Source organism: Pelecanus crispus, chromosome 3 (genome assembly GCF_030463565.1).
Source record: "Pelecanus crispus isolate bPelCri1 chromosome 3, bPelCri1.pri, whole genome shotgun sequence".
In the NCBI taxonomy this organism is placed as follows: domain Eukaryota; kingdom Metazoa; phylum Chordata; class Aves; order Pelecaniformes; family Pelecanidae; genus Pelecanus; species Pelecanus crispus.
Genome location: NC_134645.1, coordinates 87,052,748 through 87,071,976, shown reverse-complemented (window position 1 = coordinate 87,071,976; position 19,229 = coordinate 87,052,748). Strand labels below are relative to the sequence as shown.

The window sequence follows — 19,229 nt, the reverse complement described above, 5'->3', positions numbered from 1 at the left end:
GCTTTCAATCACTTAAGTGTTTACTAGGGGAACCAGTTATTCCTTAAGCATCTAAATTATACCAAAATTCCAGTTTAGCCACCAAAATGTTTTTCTTGATCTCACCTGAAGAGAAACAAAATTCAAATTATAAATGGGCATTTACGCACTTAACTTCTATTTCATTCAGCATGTGCTAGGTATCTGCAACTTTGCATGAAACAGACCCTATAAAGATCATAGAAGAGAAAGACAGCAAATCAGAGGACTGAGCACCCCTCTCCTGAGTTCCAAACTGACACACGAGGAATTAAAATTCAACCTCTTTTAACATCTCCCTGCAAGAAGGCCATAGCCTCATCTTTGCCGATCACACTGAAATAGTCTTTACCATATCCTGCTTTACAGCTATGCTCCTTAGTGCAATATGTACCCTAAAAATGTGCAACATTTTTCACTTTCAAATACAGTCCGACATAGAAACACTCCTTCTTTCTCTCTCATCTCTCACCTCCCCTGCTTCCAAAGCCTGATTCAGAAGTGGGGCGAGGGGGAAAAAAACCCACACCACAACCACCACATCCATCTATCTTAAGTTCATAGAGGCCTACTTAAAGCAAAGAAAATTTCTCAGGTATGTAAAATTCTGCCTGGACAGAGTCCTGGGCAATCTTCTCTAGCTGACCCTGCTTGAGCAGAAGCATTGGACAAGATAGACTACGTGATCTCAAGAGTCCCTTCCAACCTAAACAATTCTTTGATTCTGTGAAAACTCAACATTAGCATGTAAAACACACGAATGTGATAAATTTTTCTAAACCTATTATTTGATTTAAAGCATCCATTTAGCAGGTCTCAGAAACCTGAGCTACATGAACATTAATATGCACTCAGAAAGTGTTCAAAGCCTGTCAAAAAGAAAGTTTTAATGCATGCGTTTCCTACAGTCATTTTCCTTATACTTTCAGTACTGCCCAAGCCATCCTCCTCAGCTTGCTGCAGAAGTTCTTTGTTTTGAAGAAGATATTTAAACACTGACTACTTAGTATATAGCATCTTCAGATTTCTGTGATAATGTTTATCTTGACTTTTTATGAGAAGATTTCACGTTTTTTGTTAAGTGTAACTGGAAGGGGAAAAACAAGTCCAGCACTTTTAACTAGAAATTTTAAAAATTACCAAGTTACATTATTCAACTTCAAGTGCAGCCAGGGCAGGAGGCTACTTCCTTGCCAAACTGTACCTGTGGCTTAACAACTTTGCCCAAGTGTAACAACCATAGAAGGGGGTGGATAACTATAACTATGCAAATTAAAAACATGTTATGGGTTCAGGCATTTCACTTTGATGCAGTATTGCTCTTTATGGAAGTAATTCTCTGAAGACAGACATTGTCTAAGTCCCCATTTTCCAAAATCCATTAGTAACAATACTGTTTCCTTTGGGAAAAAATACATGGTTTGTCATATAAGAGACAAATAACTTTTTCAAAATACTTACTTATCCTCCTAACAAATTTTGATTATCTTAAGCTATTTACACATAAAAACAAACAAACAAACAAACAACCCAACTCAAATAACACCCACTATCCCCTGTTAAATCTCCCAGATGATTTCAAGAAACCTAGAACTTTAGCAGATGCAAAGAACCTGGACCATCTTAATGAAACATTACTGCTTGAAGCAACATTTTTCACAAGTCTAATGAAGGAATGACAAGGTACAGGAAGAACAAGTAGTCACAATTTTTTACCTGTTTTGAATTAGGTGACTTAGATATCTTGACACCAGCTGAGGCCACACCATGTCATCCCATCCAAACAGCTGCATCATTGATAGAACAGGCTGTGGCTGGAGATCTGATAGGGCTTTGCTGGGTATATCCAAAGCTAAGAGAGTAAAACCTGATTTTAAAGAGAGAAAAACATAGCACCATGTTAATAATTTCTCGGTACATCCCTGTTCCACTAAAAAGCATTGAAAATTAATTACAATTAATAACGTGCAGTCTGGGAGTACCAGAAATCTCAATTAAAACTCGGCAACTATTCTAACAGATAGCATTTGTACACATGTTAAAATGTAGTCTCTGTCCCAAGGAGTTCGTAAGTCAACATGGCACACTGAATACAAAGGAGGGAAAACGGATCCAAACATATGCAATTTTAAATATATTCATGAAACCACAGATTATAAATCCTGAAGGCATAGCTTTACCACCGATGCAATAAAAAACACATTTTAAAAACTTGCTTTTTTGTCTTCTTGGCCTCCCTTTCTTGCCTCCATCCACCACTTCTTCCCTTGTACACATAAGTATTACTCTGCTTTACAGGGTTGAGTTTTATTTATTTGCATTGTTGTTTTTACACACTTCTCACAGCAAAGAACTGTATCTGGAAAGAATTCCCTCAGTAAAAGCTGGTACCTTTCTATTTTTAGAATAGACTTTCATGTATCAGAAGTTAATGGGTAAATAAAGCACTACTGACAAGCTTATTCTTGAAAAAAAAAGGATCTGCATATAACAGTTGCAGATCTAGAAACTGGGACAGTACTTTGCACAGAGTTTTTGTTAATGAAGCATAACCTTTTGCTGTTTCTGTTAGGTCTACTGTGGAATCTATATCTAACACTACCAGAATAAAAAAATATAGCACATTCTTTATGCTGCAAATGACAAGTGCATTTAAGCTCAGGAAGAAAATGTAATGTGAAATGCCAAGCAGTTACTAGATTATAGGAAATAAGAGGCATCAAATAAGCCAGGAAAACTGACTTTGGAGGGCAATGAAATAAAGGGGCTCACTAGTTCCCAAATTCTCCAATTCAAGTTAATCATAAACGTAATATTAATTTATTAAAATAACGATATATAAAACTGCATGCATTGAGAAGCTGACTTTGAATTAGACAGAAAAGGCTGGTTTTCAGAAACTGCAATGAGGCTAGTTTTCAGAAACAACAATGAAGCTGTTTTAATTAATGATATAGGGACAGGCTACCTTAAGCTATGAAGGACTTCACATTTCCTTATGTGCCATGGAATAAAAAAGAAGGTCATACAGAGTCCCCACTCTGCCTTAGGTGAGGAAGCAATTTGTGCCAGCCTTCTTCCAGATTATCACGTTGTTTCTGCAGCATCAGCCATAACATGGGGAAGGGGGAGAAATGGGAGACAGAAATGATAATGTGAGTCCCAGGCTATTTGCCTGGCAGGGGGAGCAGGAGAGCTGTGACAGCTGCTCTCTCCTCTGGGCTGCAACCTTCGAGGCAAGAAGCTCATACAGCGTGGGAAGGGTTTGCCTTCCTCTGTAGTACTGCCTAACACATCTCTATAAAGCAGGTCACAACTGCACTCCCCTGCTTCTAAGCAGAGTTTATAATAGGTTGTCCTTCTTCCTATTTCACTGTGTTAATATAGAATAAAAAGATATGACACCGTAGGAAATGAATGAAAGTTTTGACATTAACAACCTCTTCCTTTGATTTGTATTGCTGTTTCCCATACATGCTTCAGCAGTGTGAGACCACTACCGTTGCACGCTGCCTCCTTCATTAATGTTACCTACTAACTCCTGCAGAGCTGCTTCAAATGAAGGGTCTTTTAACTCTTCTATTACTAACTCAGTACTTCTGAACTTGTAACTTTATTCAATTCATATCGTGATGGGAAAAATATATTTTATATTTCACTTCTCTAAGTTTTAGTTAAATGGATGCAAGATTTCATTGTAACTATAGAACACAGTGCTAGCTACTAATGTTAAAGATCAAACCGGGATTTCTTTCTATATACCGCCACGCTGACTCATTGCAAGTGGAGTTCACGTGCATATGGAATGTTGTGCTTCAAGATTAAAACCCTTCAGTGTAAAGCAAGATAAATAATTAAAACGAATTATGAAATAGTTTTATGACCATGACCATAAATGTTCAGCAAAAACAACAGCCATGTAATCAACCTTTTAAAAATTGTCTTAAAACATAAAATATTATTTAAAAATAATTTAGTTTGAATTGCAACCATAACGCATAGTTCAACACAAAATTATAATAAACTTCTACAAAAATATGTAAATTCTAGATACAGTGAAAGAAGTTATTCTCATTTATATTGTATAACATTTACAGTGTTGATTATAATCTGTGATGAGTAGGGAAAAAGAAGTCAGGCTTGTATAGCTTAAAACCCCTTTGGAGTTCTCAATCTGTTTGTACTCTATCAAGTAATTCAACACTACAATATTTCTTCTTGTCAAAACATTTAGCATAGAATCTACTTTTTGCATTTATTCATATTTAAATTTCTACATGGAAGCAGAAATATCCCAAAATACAAAATCCTTGAAAGTTTGTGACCCAGAAAATAGCACCAAATCCAGTAGTCACAGGGAGGGTCCGTGCTGACCTGCAGCTGTATCAGCAAGCTGTGGGGAAGGTGGCATCTGTGACATTCTCTGGCTCTTCAAATAGGGAAAGAAATTTCTCCAGAGAGCACTGGCGACAGCAAGGTGGTGCTCTTTAGCCACTAATGGAAGCTGTGCGTCTGGGGCCGTGTTCCGTAGTTGAAGTCCCTGGCTTACACGTTTGTGCGCGCTCCTAGGGAGAAACAAAAACAATGTTTACCTTCAATAAATGAAAAATCCACATCTTTTAAAAACACATTTACAACTACTTTAAACCGTAGAGCCTGAGAACTAAAGGATCATTTTGTGCAATTAAAACCTTTATGCAAAGACATTATGCATACCAGTTATTTGATGGATGATTGATGGCATATTAAGTACCATAAAGTTAATGTTAATTACTAATGTCAACCATTAATTATATGCTTTTTAATATGTCAGATCAAAATGAGAAATAGGCAGCTTTAAAATGAATATCTGCATTTTGCAACTGCTAGCATGACAAGCAAGTCTGCTTACAATCCAAAGCCAGATGCTTTTTTTAAAATTTTTGCCAGTACGGTTTTTAGGACAGGGTTGTGTACAGCAAATAATGGCAAATGATTTCGATCAATTACAAAGCTTCCTTCTGAAACCTATTTCTCATTTGTAAAAGCTCACGAGGTATGAGTTTTGATAAGAGAAAAGATTCACTTTATCCTGATGTGCTGCAGACAATTAGGTTTGACAGCAATGCCCACAGCTTTGTTAGTACAGTAAGGACAAAAGTTACCACTACACATAACTCCCATCTCTTCCTGAGACAATGTGGCATGAATTCAATAACGCACTCAATTTTCTTTGATTCTTCTAGTACCATTCCTGCTACTTAATCTAATTTGGAAGTTGTGACTTTCTAGAGGTTTAATAGAGATATGTCTGCAGGGAATCAATGTTCTGAGAGAAATCGGGGGGGGAAGGAAGCATTAATAAATTTGTCTGGTAGAGCAGGATAGGAGGCATTACTGCACTGGGCTGATCAACTAAATAACATGCTTATTAAAAACAATCTGTAGGAACGCACTATCATTCCTGTTCCTATTTATCTTCTGGTCAACTCAATTGAGATTGTGCATTAAAGCACAGGCAGCATTATTACATTTGCTTTATTAAATTCCATAAACAGCACTGTAAAGTCAGAGTCAAGATATTTATAAGATAATGGCAAACAGCGGAGGCATTGAGACTTGCCTTAACACTAACATTTGTAGATGATAATATTTTTTTTCTTAATTGCCATTCTCACACTAGCAAGTGTTTCACAAAACTCTTCCCCTGGATCTTTATTCTGTGCTCACTCTAATTTGAAATAAAACAAAACAAAACAGGAAAAACTCCAGCCCCTAGTTCCCTTCTGGGAATGTGGGAAAATTATGAAAGAATTACACAACTCACAGCACTCATTAGGACATCTGAAATGGAATAATTTTAAATAAAGAGTAGGCTGGCTGCAAGGCCTTCCAGTACTAGGGTTGGTATTAGAAGTGCATCTCATTATATCAAATTAGTATCCAAAAATTCTGCCTAACACATAATTTAAAACATAAAACATACTGGCTGTCAAAGGTAACGATACCTTACGCCTGCCTGCAGGCATCCATTCGTTTCAATAGTACAGACAGAGAGAGAATTGAGTACCAGCTACTTTTCGAATGGCTACATATAATAGACATGGAAGAGTACGTAATATTAGGAGGAATCAAGTATTTCTTTGAGAGACGGTGCGAGTCCAAACACAGGAACAGAAGCCAGGAATTCTAAACCCAACATTTATTCCCTCTGTGGCTTCACATAAATCATACAGCCTTTGTTAGCCTCAGTTTCCCAGCCATGATATTTGGATAGTAAGACAGCTTACCCTTTAAGGATGCTGTGAAAACAATCAACGCTTAGAAACTGAGGATTATATTCAGTGTGTCAGTTGGTATTCCTATTTACAAGGCATATTCTCCAAGTCAACATTAATTGAAACAGAAGTGAGATTAGAATAAAAAGTCAAGCAATACTTCTTTGGGAGTATCCCTTATTAAAAAAAGGACAAAGAAAAGGGTGCAGAAATAGTGAGGTCTAGAGGACAAACAATGAAAAAGTAAAAGCAGGGCTAAAAGAGTTAAAAATATATTTTTGCCCATTACCCAAAATAAAAAAAAAAAGTTTAACAGTAAAAACATAAAGGGCTTTTTTTGGTTTATTTTGTTAAGAAAGGAAAACATGATGCCTCATAGTGCAGAGAATAAAACTTACAGGACCAAATTCTGCCCTACTTACAACCAGACTACACTGTAAAATTGCACAAAGACCTTTTTCTCTCCTCTAAATTGCCTCTCCAAAGAAGGGTGCCTTGCATCTCCTTTAGCCATCTATGCAAAGTAGAAGGGTGTACAGACTTCCAAAGTAAGGTAATATATCTCTGTGTCAGTGGAAGGGCAACACATACAAATCAGTATTTATGTTTATTCATAGTAACCTACACAAATGCTTGCAATAAGGTAAATGCTTAGAATCAATGGGGCATCAATATGTCCTGCAGCTGAAGTAGCCAGCTACTTCTACCAACATTCAAATTTTTTTAATTCCATAAAAATATGGATAAATACAAATTTACTTTTTATTCAGGCTTCTGTATTTTTTCTAACACTAGACAAGTGTACCATCAAACATCACTTAATTTCTGAAACTATATGCATGTAATTTTCTATTGTGTTAAGAGCTCTGGAACCACCAGTTGCCTCATTACAATGGTAATAACTTGGTGTGGTTTTTACTTGTTTTAAATTGTGAATTTCCTATTTCTGTAAAAAGAGAAGTGTTTTTTTCATTTTGCCATCAGATCAAATAAACCCTAGGTTTATAAACGAAAGGAACGTTTGTGCTACCTGAATGCAGATTGTGCTGGATGTACACGTACAGCAGTAGTATGCAGGATTATTTTCTACATCCTATGGGTATCCCATCCTATGGGTAAGGAATTGCAGCCATTTATCTGGATGCAGATATTGTAATCATGAACCATGCTTTTGCAGATGTAAACCATGCCTCTGTAAGCGTGGATTTACTAAAATGGAGTGAAATTTTAGGTCAAGCTGAAAAACTAAAAACACATAAAATGCAGAAGCCTGCCTATAGAATGGAAACTCAAGTCACTACTAGCCCATAACCTGCACTGGCTGCATCAGCATCCAGACTTAATCCGATGTCATTTAATTTTATCTACAAGGGTTCAGAATTCCCCAACATGAGAGAAGACCTCTCTCCTCCTATCAACATTGCCAGGGACACATACTACCACCCTCAGGGCCCCCCAGACTATAAATACAGGCACTGGTTTCTTCACAGCGGTACTTCCAGTTCCTCTGCACCCCGACCATGCCAGGCCAGCCATAGCACCCAAGAACTCAGCTGTCCAGTACAGCCAAAGTTAAGCTCAGGGAAGTCTTTTTAAAGGACCTGAATGACCTTTTGATGTTGAAACAAATAAATAATTAAAATACACCACCTGCAGGACCAACACCTTTGGATAAAACTAGAGAGATTGGGTAGAGATATATGAGTATTTCTGAAATCATAAATAGGTTTAATGCTTAGAATTTCAACTACTAACATCAGTTCTTTCAAGGAAAAGTCAGTCCAAGTAAAATGAAATAAAGTATCATCACACTTGGATTCAAAGACAGGTAATAGGGGCTTTGTGCTCTCTGCAGATCAATAGACTTGAACAATACTTGAACTCGGAGGTTTCCCTTCCAAACATTCTCCCTCTTTTTGCATCACTAAGATTATCACCACAGTTTCTCATTTTGATACTTTGGCAACAAATGCAGTATGCCTTAATCCTATTTTAATGTTACCATAGAGGCGGCAACAGCAACAGAAGTGGTTGGGGGGGAAGCTAAGGCTTCTTCAGCTATGGGGTAGCTATAAAGATTTCATCATAAAGAAATTGAGATACAGAGATTAGCTGATGCACGGAACAATAAAGTGAGAGTTTTGGTTTCAGTGAAGACAGAAGGGCTTTATGATCTCCCAACAAACCCCAGACACAGAGGTGATGTCAGCTACTCGGAAATGTGCACAACAATAAAGTTATCATCTTAAGGTCTCAAAAAAATCAAAAGCCACATTAATACAATGAAAAGCATATTTGTTTCTGCTGAAAAGATCAGCAACAAGTTCCACAATAAAGATGGCATTAAAATAAAATCCAAAATAAAAGTGCCAGTTTTGACATCACTCCGTTTCAGACAGAAAGGTGTTTCGGCTTCCCTTTGCCTCTTACTTGCCAATATGAAGAAATTACATAGCACCATTGTATGGCAAAACATTGGGCTTCCCTGTAGAAATCTATCCAGTCATATTTTCTGTGGTTGTATAAATCTCACTGCAGTAAATACACTCCAAATTTGTGCTACTGCTACAGGTGCAAAACTCTGAGATCTCTGCTAGACAGCAGTCTACTCAGCTTCAGTGACCAAACAATATTTACCAAGCAGCATTTCAGAATTTAGTTCAAAATTACTCATCCACTTTCACTTTCTTCAAATGCCATAAAACAGCAATACTTCTTTAATAACTCCACTCATTTCTTCCTTTCATTCCACCAGAATTGTTGCTTCTTACAGTGACCAGAACTGGAAGCAAGGTTTCAACAGAAGCCACATGCATTTCCAGCAACTAGTCCTATCCAAGATTAAGCTGAGAAAGATCTTTGTGTGCCCTCCATATGCCTTTGAAAATAATCCAGTGTGGGTATTCAACTAGTTGACTATTATGCCATTTGGTTACATGACAGTTATAGAAAATTGCAACTATAGCACTTATTGATCCATACGGATACCAGCTCCCATGTTGACAAACTCACTGTTCAACTTCTACTGAGTAATTTGTTCATAAGCATTTATTTATTTTTATGGCTGTGCTTCAAATATGCAGCTTATACTAAATACATGTACATTTCTGAAGTCATAACCTGTTATACTACCATGAAGTATAATACAAAGTGTGAAGGAGAACACATTTTTAAAGTGAGTTAGTTACTTTTATACAGAATTTTTCAAAACATTCAAAAAAAGAAAAGCTAGTTTAAGTATGGGCTATAATACTGGCATTCACAAAGGCAAGGACAAAGTGGTTGCATCTGGGTTCAAGTCTGCTTTCACATAGTATCATGGAGATGTGCCAAGGTACAAGTAACAAACTGTATGGTCCTGCCTCTCTTATACATGCAGATTCACGAAAACAAAATGGATCTTGATCCATAGAAGTGGCATACTAGCTGCACAGTTCCACAATGGCCCAGCTCCTCCAAGAAGAAAGTGCCCGAACTAACCGTGCTTAGAGACCGGTGGAAAGTCATAGATGTGGGTTTCAGGTATCTCATAGTAAAGGCTTTTGTCTTCCTCATCACTGGTGAGTGATGTGACCACTTGACCTAATATGTAAAAAGGTGAACCTTCTTTCTCTTGGCCATAGTTTTGAATGCAAGTAGGCCAGGCTGCAGAGCTCTGCACTGAACTCTTTGTTATCAGCGTGTTTAGTAGGTGTGCTGACAGCATGCTTACAAGAATTTTAAGTGCTGAAGCATCTGGTTTATGGCCTCAAAGTGCGTAAGCTGGATGCTAACTAAGGCCTGTGAAAACAGCCTTAGCATCTGTGGGCACACAAGTTTAGGTACTTGGGGAACTTCAGTGGTTAAAATGGAGTCACCTACAGACTTTCAGACACTTCCACATCCAGGCTGTTTCTGTGAAACATGCATGAAAGAAGTTGACTAAATTCTACCCAAGTCTGATTCAAACAACAAACTCTTTTAAATGTGTTTCTAAGCTCTTTGGGACACAATTTCTTTTTTATATCCCTTCATATAGCACCCAGTATATTGAGACTGGTATGACTGCAGTAGCAACTGGACAGAAGAAGTACAGTCACAGTTTTCAAGAAGAAGTAATCCCACCTCAAATCAGAATCTCTCAACTTAATTTGTTTCCATATCCGCAATATACGTACAAAGTATCTATAAAGTTTCTTCATATTTGAGCAACAGCCTTTTCACTCTTTGATAACTCAAAAAAAAAAAAAACCCCAAACACAAAAGAACACAGCATTTTAACCTACCTTTATGGGACTAAAAACCAGATTTCAGAAAGATAAGCAACATGAGAAACTTAAGGCCAAAACTAATTTTTCTCATCCATTAAAAGAAACATTTGGAAAAAAATCCCACAGTTTACAATGAAAGTGTTAGCATTGTGTAAGCCACAATGATAGCATCACCACCAGCACAGAGCTGTACTGCTGACTGTACAAACAGAACTGGAAAAATCATGATACAGTATTATCAAGCATTAACATGCCCCTATTGGTTCAGTATTTATTAAATCATGTTTCAGTGTTCTTCCTTCAGTTCAATTTGCTTCAGCAATCCACAATAAACTGCATGTTTAAATGTTTACTGCAAAAAGGCTGTCCAAATAATATGCCTGGTTATGTATGTGTATGATGATCACCGATTGGTGTGATGAGGTAGGGAAGGGTAACAAGGGAAAGAGGGATGCTTTTCAGAACTCTAACATCCAGGACTTTTTAGCATATGCTTTAATTCATCCATTTGTGCTTAGGTTTTTTATAGCACAGACTTGCACAACATCATAGATGTCAGTGTTACAACATACCTTCATCAGGCACAGCAACGTGAAGCATACACAAAGTGACATGTCTTAGAAGTTGGATGAGATCCAAAGGGATAAAAGGATGCAATGGTTAAAAAGCAGGGCACAAACAGATCTCAGACTCCTGAATCATAATTCCCAAACTGCTCACTTAGTCAGATCACCCTCTTTTGATTGGGAAGTCCCCTAGGTGCCTGCAATTCAGCTATGCAAATGCCTTCAGCTAGGCATCTAACCCACAATCTCAGTCTACTGGGGCCCGGAAAGCTGGTCATGACTAACTCACACCAAGAAAAGCAGGTTGCATAAAGTGCAGCAGTAGATACCTTCATTTTAAAATCTTGAATACACTTTTTTTAATATACCAACCAATGAGTCACAGCCTCAGGGTTGGGGGCACCTAGGTCCTAGACTGGTTTTGGGATCAGGCTCTGCTCTTGGATTGTGAGTTTTACATTAAGTCAGTCACTGGATAAAAATGCAAAATCCTAGAACAAGGACTGGTGCTCATGGCACTCTTCCCTCCCTGTACTACATTCTAACCACTAGGTCACAGATATTTAATTGTTCAGACTACCCGTTGTCTGTTATTTAAAAACAAACAAAAACTAAAAAAACACCCAAAACAAACATGTTTAAGTACACATCTTCAGCAGCAGACTCTACAACGGTTCCAAGCACACATAAGAGGAAATGGGCTCAAGCTGCGCCAGGGGAGGTTTAGATTGGATATTAGGAAACATTTCTTCACGGAAAGGGTAGTCAAGCATTGGAACAGGCTGCCCAGAGAGGTGGTAGAGTCACCATCCCTGGAAGCGTTCAAAAAATGGGTAGACGTGGCACTCTTGGACATGGTTTAGTCTAGTCTACCCTTAACTGGTTTAGTGTGGACTTGGTAATGTTAGGTTAATGGTTGGACTGGATGATGTTAAAGGTCTTTTCCAACCTAAACAATTCTATGATTCTATGATACTTCTGTTCTTCATGACATTGAATCAGATGTCTCTGGACCCACCAGACACACTGGATTCAGTCCTTCACTTTGTATTTTCTGTAGGCTAGCAGTAGACAAAGTCCCACAGAGGAAGCAAGAGTGGTTTGTTTTATAAGACACACATGCTATACATGCCAAAGAAGCTGCTGCTCAGCTGGACCTGCTACTGTAGGCCATCAGACCATTGCATCTTGAAAGACTCCTACACCATCTGAGAGCAGGAGTCTTCCAAGTTCTGGTATCCTCCTAGCTCATCTGAACAGAGCTGGCAGGCAGGCAGATGGCTCTACTGCTCAGGAGTAAAAGATCAAGAGAGGCCTAAATCACCATAACACTCTAGGACTGAGGTGCTTCAGACGATAATTTAAAGGAATTGTTTATAGATATGTGTGTGAAGATAGAGAGACAGACAACTAAAAATACCAGGTCATCTATCTTAGGCTGTAAGAGACATACACAGACATTAGGGCAGCATTTCTATTAGGACAGCTTCTCTGTAAAACCTTAGCTATTCATTATTAAAGGGCACTCCACCTTCCTCCACCCAAAAATCCTAATGTCCTGGTTTCAGCTGGGATAATTTTCTTCCTAGTAGCAGGCATAGTGCTGTGTTTTGGATTTAGTAGGAGAAGAATGTTGATAACACACTGATGTTTTAGTTGTTACTAAGTAGTGCTTATGCTAGTCAAGGACTTTTCAGCTTCCTGTGCTCTGCCAGGCGCACAAGAAACTGGGAGGGGGCACAGCCAGAATAGTTGATCCAAACTGGCCAAAGGGCTATTCCATACCATGTGACATCATGCTCAGTATAGAAACTGGGCAGGGTTGGCCGGGGAGCAGCGATTGATGCTCGGGAACTGTCTGGGTATCGGTTGGCGGGTGGTGAGCAATTGCATTGTGCATCACTTGCTTTGTATATTATTATTGTTATTATCATTATTCTATTGTTATTATTATCATTACTATTTTACTTTATTTCAATTATTAAACTGTTCTTATCTCAACCCAGGAGTGTTTCTCACTCTTACTCCTCCGATTCTCTCCCCCATCCCATCGGGGTAGGGGGAGTGAGCGAGCGGCTGCGTGGTGCTTAGTTGCTGGCTGGGGCTAAGCCACGACACCTAACCATACTGTTTTCTGTTTTTTCCACACGCACATCAGGAAAATGTTGCCTCTAAACATCCTAAAACATATTTTGCATTATGCTCCCTTAATTGAAAAAAATGCTTATTAACAAAATAGACAACAGATCCTTTCAATTTACCACACATCAATCGCTGCCTGAGTAGAAGCAGATCACATACTCTTTCCTACTGAAGATACAGTAGGTTTAAACAGAGCCATTCCAATTCTTTCATTGATGGTGTAAATCTTCAAATCTCAGTGGAAGAGCCTAGTGTATTCCTATTGTTAGTGGATCACTGACAGAACAGACTCAACAGTTAAGAAGCTTCTAATGTGACAATTTATATAAGCAGAGTAATTAAAGTATATTAGAAATCCAGATAATCTCCCCCAATCAAACCAATGAAGGGCAGCCCATGGGCATTCAAATCACACATTGCAATTTAGCTCAGGGTCACCTTCCCAAGTTAAACAATATCAACAGAAAATACCTTAAACTAAATGATCCTTACTCATTACTAAATCTATTCAGGAAACTACATAAAGCTCTTTGAAGATACAAATATTTTAAGAACAGTTAACCACTTTAAACAACTACTTTTTTTCCTTTTAGTGATTTGAAGACTAAAGCCAAGTTTCATTTCTCAGACATTACTTGGGATATTCACTAAAACACAGGAAAGAGTAGGGAAAATGTGACAGATCCTTTTAAATGTTATAATGCAGGTAGAGCAGCAGCAGTATTTTCTCACATTACTGGAGTGTGCATTAGTACAGATGATGCAAGGTGTCAGTAATTAAATAATTATACTATCAACAGCTAAGAAATCTAGCTCTTATGATTTTTTTAATATTCTCACAAGCGATTATATTTTTTTACTATTTCTGTTTGGGGGTTTTTGTTTGTTTTATGTATCTTCTACAAGTAAGTCTATCAACTGCACAATTAAAAGCATCTGAGTACATTACATTTTTACATAAAATAAAATGTAAATCAAAACCAGCACTCTTTATAAAGCTTTCCAAGTTTAAGGTTATATTAAAAACAAAAAACTCCAAAATGTATCCACTGCAGCTGACCCCATAATAAGCAAAAATGGAAAAAATACGCTATTCAAATTTTAAGTCAATGATCCTAACATTTTTTTATTTTTTTTTAAACAACAGATGTTGCGATACATAGCTTGGCAGCTATTTCATTAGAGAAGTACGATTCAAGAAATGTGGCGCTTTGTCTGAAACTAATACAGAGGAGTTTGGTAGATCTATGTTCTTCACTAAATTCTTTGGATTTAAATGTAACACTACAAACAGCACGTAGCACAGAAAAAAGTGAACTGAAAGTCTCAGGTTTTAAGACAGTCTTCTTTTTCACAGCAATATGGAAACAATAATATGTAATGTCAAGGTATATAATCAGCAAAGTTAACTCTCATTGCTTGATTGTTGGTTTCAGCTGGGATAGAGTTAATTTTCTTCCTAGTAGCTGGCACAGTGCTGTGTTTTGGATTTAGTAGGAGAAGCATGTTGATGACACACTGATGTTTTAGTTGTTGCTAAGTACTGCTTATGCTAGTCAAGGACTTTTCAGCTTCCCATGCTCTGCCAGGTGCACAAGAAGCTGGGAGGGGGCACAGCCAGGACAGTTGATCCAAACTGGCCAAAGGGCTATTCCATACCATATGGCATCATGCTCAGTATAGAAACTGGGGGGGGGTTGGCTGGGGGGCAGCGATCGCTGCTTGGGGACTGGCTGGGCATCGGTCAGCAGGTGGTGAGCAACTGCATTGTGCATTACTTATTTTGTATATTCTTTTATCATTATTATTATTATTACTTTCTCTTCCTCTACTGTCCTATTAAACTGCCTTTATCTCAACCCATGGGTTTTACTCCCCCCTCCTCAATTCTCTCCCCAGTCCCACTGGGGGGGGGGGGGGGGGGGGGAGGTGAGCGAGCATCTGTGTGGTGCTTAGTTGCCAACTGGGGTTAAACCACGACACTGATCCACTTTCCCAATCAAGGAGTCACTAAAATTGGCAAAAGCGGCCACGACCTAATCCACGTCACAGTTTTCAAACCAAGCATTCAAAGTAAGAGATGTTAGTTTGTCGAGCTGCAGCATCTCTGAACATGGCCAACCCTTGAAACTTTAAATATATTCATGTTTTGGGAGTTCATCTTCTGGACTTTTAGACGGAAGCAGCACATAGGAGTGACAAAGACAACTCAATATCTAGGCATAATTCACATATATTCCTTTACTTTTTCCTACTGGAAGGCAAAAGTTGCACAAAGGCCAGAGCAGTACTAGCCTGAACATTTCCACCTTTTATTGGGGAGCAGGAAAAGTTCCCAGGATACCACTACCAGACTTGACAGAGATAAGATGATAAAAAAAAAAGTCTATTTTAAAACTCATGGAGCTGCAGGAAGAAATGTGGATATCCTTCAAACAGGAAAGTGGACAGACAACTGCTGAAAAGTTGAACTCAGAAAATAAAAACAAACCAGAAATGCAGTGACCTCCAAGCTCTCCCTCCTCTATTATACCACTTCTTTCATCACATTGTTCCTGCAGCGACCTTTTCCCCATGCACATGGCAGAAGAGAGATCTGGAACACATTATGATCAGCCTGTCCTGTCCTTCTGACTCTCTCAGACGACTGTGGATGCACTGAGACTTGCAATGATCCAGGCAAAAGAGATTCCATAATCATGAGATGCAAAGTGAAAGCTGTCATGTAAACACTCGGAAGAATTTTCCAGCGGTTGCTGGATGAAAGCCTTAAATATGTGGAGAAATGGGCCAGCAGTCTACCTGAAGCACTTCTTATTAAATTACAAGAAACAGCAAGTATTTGGAAAAGAGCTAGCATAAAATAAAATCATGGACAAAGAAAAAGGAAATCAAGCTTGAAATCCTCCTTTACTGGCTGGATTTCCTTTACTTTAAAGAGAGGCAAAGCAAGTGTCACCAAAATCGTGATTCTACAATGTGCAATATTGAAGATGGGGCAATAAGTTCCAATGATTTTCTAAGCATTTAACTTTGCATTTTAGAGGAAAGCTGTTCATTAATATGTCTGCATTCATCATAGATACAAAATGTCAACACATCTTATATTGCTCCTTCAGTCTACTGATACGTAGGTAATACTGTTTATTTTTAGATGCGGAACACTAGGAAATATTTTCCTTAATTACTTTGAAATGTTATGGTGGATTTGTTTTAGAATGCAAGTATTTTCCTAAAGCATTCATTATTTTGTAAGCGATCAAACAGCATAACAGTCCCTTAGTTAACCACTAATTCATTCATCAATAAATTGTTTTATCCATTTTTGAAGGCTAGGCTTGATAAGTATTCCCTGTATATGCCCAGGTGAAGAAGTGTCCAAGGTAACATCTGCAGGACCACACTAATTAAAAAAAAAAATTATCTGCACATTGAAGAGCTCATCTCCTGATATCAAAGATTCTCATCTTCACTGGGATGAAAAGCGTTAATGCTGTGAATAAAGGTTTTCAACTGCAGTTGAATCATGTGAAGATTATCAATATAGCAGCAATGTACAAAGGGGCTTCAGCAAGGTTACAGAGTTTAATATAATCCTCTCTATAGCTAAGCGCAGTAATAGAGAACCCTGTGTTCACTGTGACAGCATGTTGTGTGTGCTCAGTAATACTTTTAAGATACACAGGGAGAACAAGAAATCCCCAACATCTTTACTATACTCAAAGACAAAGTAAAGATATTAACAAGAACAGACACACAACCCTAAAACACAAAGGTACAGAAAAGCCAAACATTCAGAGCTGCAGAATATTAGTTAGCGCTTTCTCCTTAACCCTTCTCAAAGGGTTTAACTATATCACCGAAAAGACAAGTTGTTATGACCATAATTTAAATGCAAGCAACAAAGCTCTAGCCTGCTTTGGCTATGTCTACTGGGAGGGGATATTACATCCGCTTCAGCCACCCTAGCAAATTTGTGCCAGAGAGCTGTTGTCTTTTCCTAACCGCATTTAACTAAAATAAGGTTGCAAGAGCAGCAAAGACAACATAACCTGTGTTAATTCAGTGCAACTAGTTCACATTTCAGCTTGTAGAACAGTCTTGGGAAAACCAGACAGCTAATTTGAGCCCAACTGCAATTTTCCTTCATTACCTTCACTGGTATTCGGCCAAGTTAGCTTCTCCCCTGTACTACACAGGCATATGCTAAGATCACAGTTTTCTTTGTGTCTTTAATGAAAACTATGAACTGGAACACTCACATACAGACATAAAGTGACCCACTGCTGTCCCAAAATCTCAAGTCCCAGGACAGGCAGTGCAGGCACTCACTTCAGCAGCAGGGCTCAGCTGTTCACAGATCTCAGCCAAGCGCTCTGGGCTAGATTCTGCACTGTTCAAGCCACTGGGAGTCACCTTGTTGCTTTGAACAAGTCAGTCAGTGCTCAGTTCTTTCAAGAAAGAACAGAGAAAAAGCAAAAACTTAAAAAGACATTTAGTTTGCTTAAGCAGACTTTCAGCATTGGTCAGATTCAGAACTTTTTAATCCTCTGAAAGAACAAATAGAGAAAAGTAAAGCAAAAAAAAAAAACCAGACAGGGCACATTTGAAATTGATGCTATCCTAAGCCATTGTTTTCCCCTTTTTAGTTCACATACATACAAAAATGTCACCTAAACCAAACTTGATATTTCTAAATCACTGTCACTTCACAGAACTTAAAATAGCTCCATTTCCATTCTTAAAAGCCTTGTTTTGAACAACTATCTTTGTAACAGACTGATATTACTATTAGTTTTGATCAAAGAAAGACAAAATTTCCCCATAAATTCCCATCCCACATGCAAAACTTCAGAACAGTAAACATGTCTCAGCCTCTACTGCACTGTTTTGCAAGGGTCCTCTCAGAGCTTCTAGTGAGCCGTGAGCCACATAACCTGACCATAAAAGCTAAGTCTTCCCCACTGTATGATTCAAAGTACGTTCACTACACAACTGAAAGATGTTCTTTACCAGAGGCAGCCATTCAGCCATGACGGCACAGTCTGCAGGCACATCACCTCACATGACGAGCATTTAAAAGAACACACACAAAACACACTTATCCAACCATTGACTGGAGGGGGGGTGTCTTGTTGCAGGAGGAGTCATTGGGAGCTCTTTGATCAGCCCTGACTGAGACACACTTCACCCTTTGGTTTTGAGAGTTTTGTTCATTTATTTGTTTTAAACAGGAATCATCTTTTATATAAAAGATTTGTTAGAAAACTACTGAGAAATCTAATTACATTTCTGTAACTTTAAATTATAGGGACATCAATTTTTTTTTTTTTTAAATGAGACTAAATTTGGTTTCCAAAGTATTTTATATTTGAAAGAACAGGAAGTCTAGATCACTTCAGATGATCTTTATTCAAGTTCATAGCCTATTAGGAACATAAAGGCTAGTATCTCTCATGTAGGGAACAGGCAGTATTAGCTGTTAAATTTTTTAGCTGGAAACAACAAATCACTGCTGGTATAGAAGATCATTTTTAACAGCCTTCCCGTAACAGCTCTTCCTTCTTGCCACCAGAGCAGGATGGAATTACAACCAGAGACTTGAGGGTCACAGCAAATAAGCTGACTTAGCACCATCTCCTCCCTGTTAAAGACCACCTTTCTTCAAAATATTCAAAAGCAAGATCCACTCAACCCTGTCAAGGCCTTCTGACTGAGCTCTTTGCTTGCAAAGTTCTAGAAAGATGCCACACAAACAATATCCTGATAAATGCAACAATCCTGCCTTGAATACATACTGTTGACTGTAGAATCCATGTTCTCCATTCTCACTGAGAAATCAGAGTACCACAGAATGGTTGAGGTTGGAAAGGACCTCTGGAGGTCATCTGGTCCAAACCCCCTGCTCAAGCAGGGACACCTAGAGTCAGTTGCCCAGGACCATGTCTAGACAGCTTCTAAGCATCTCCAAGGATGGAGACTCCACAACCTCCCTG

The 19,229-nt window shown here is 38.3% G+C and overlaps 1 protein-coding gene across 1 annotated transcript in view; it reads right to left on the bottom strand.

Annotated features, from left to right (window-relative positions):
* The window catches only part of MMS22L (MMS22 like, DNA repair protein), a 96,298-nt gene that overhangs the window by 23,406 nt on the left and 53,663 nt on the right, over positions 1-19,229 (bottom strand). Inside the window, exons 14-15 of the mRNA XM_075708116.1 lie at positions 4,393-4,583; positions 1,735-1,885 (exon numbers count right to left, since the gene is read on the bottom strand). Of these exons, the coding sequence (XP_075564231.1) occupies positions 1,735-1,885; positions 4,393-4,583 (342 nt within the window). The remainder of the gene's footprint in view (positions 1-1,734; positions 1,886-4,392; positions 4,584-19,229) is intronic.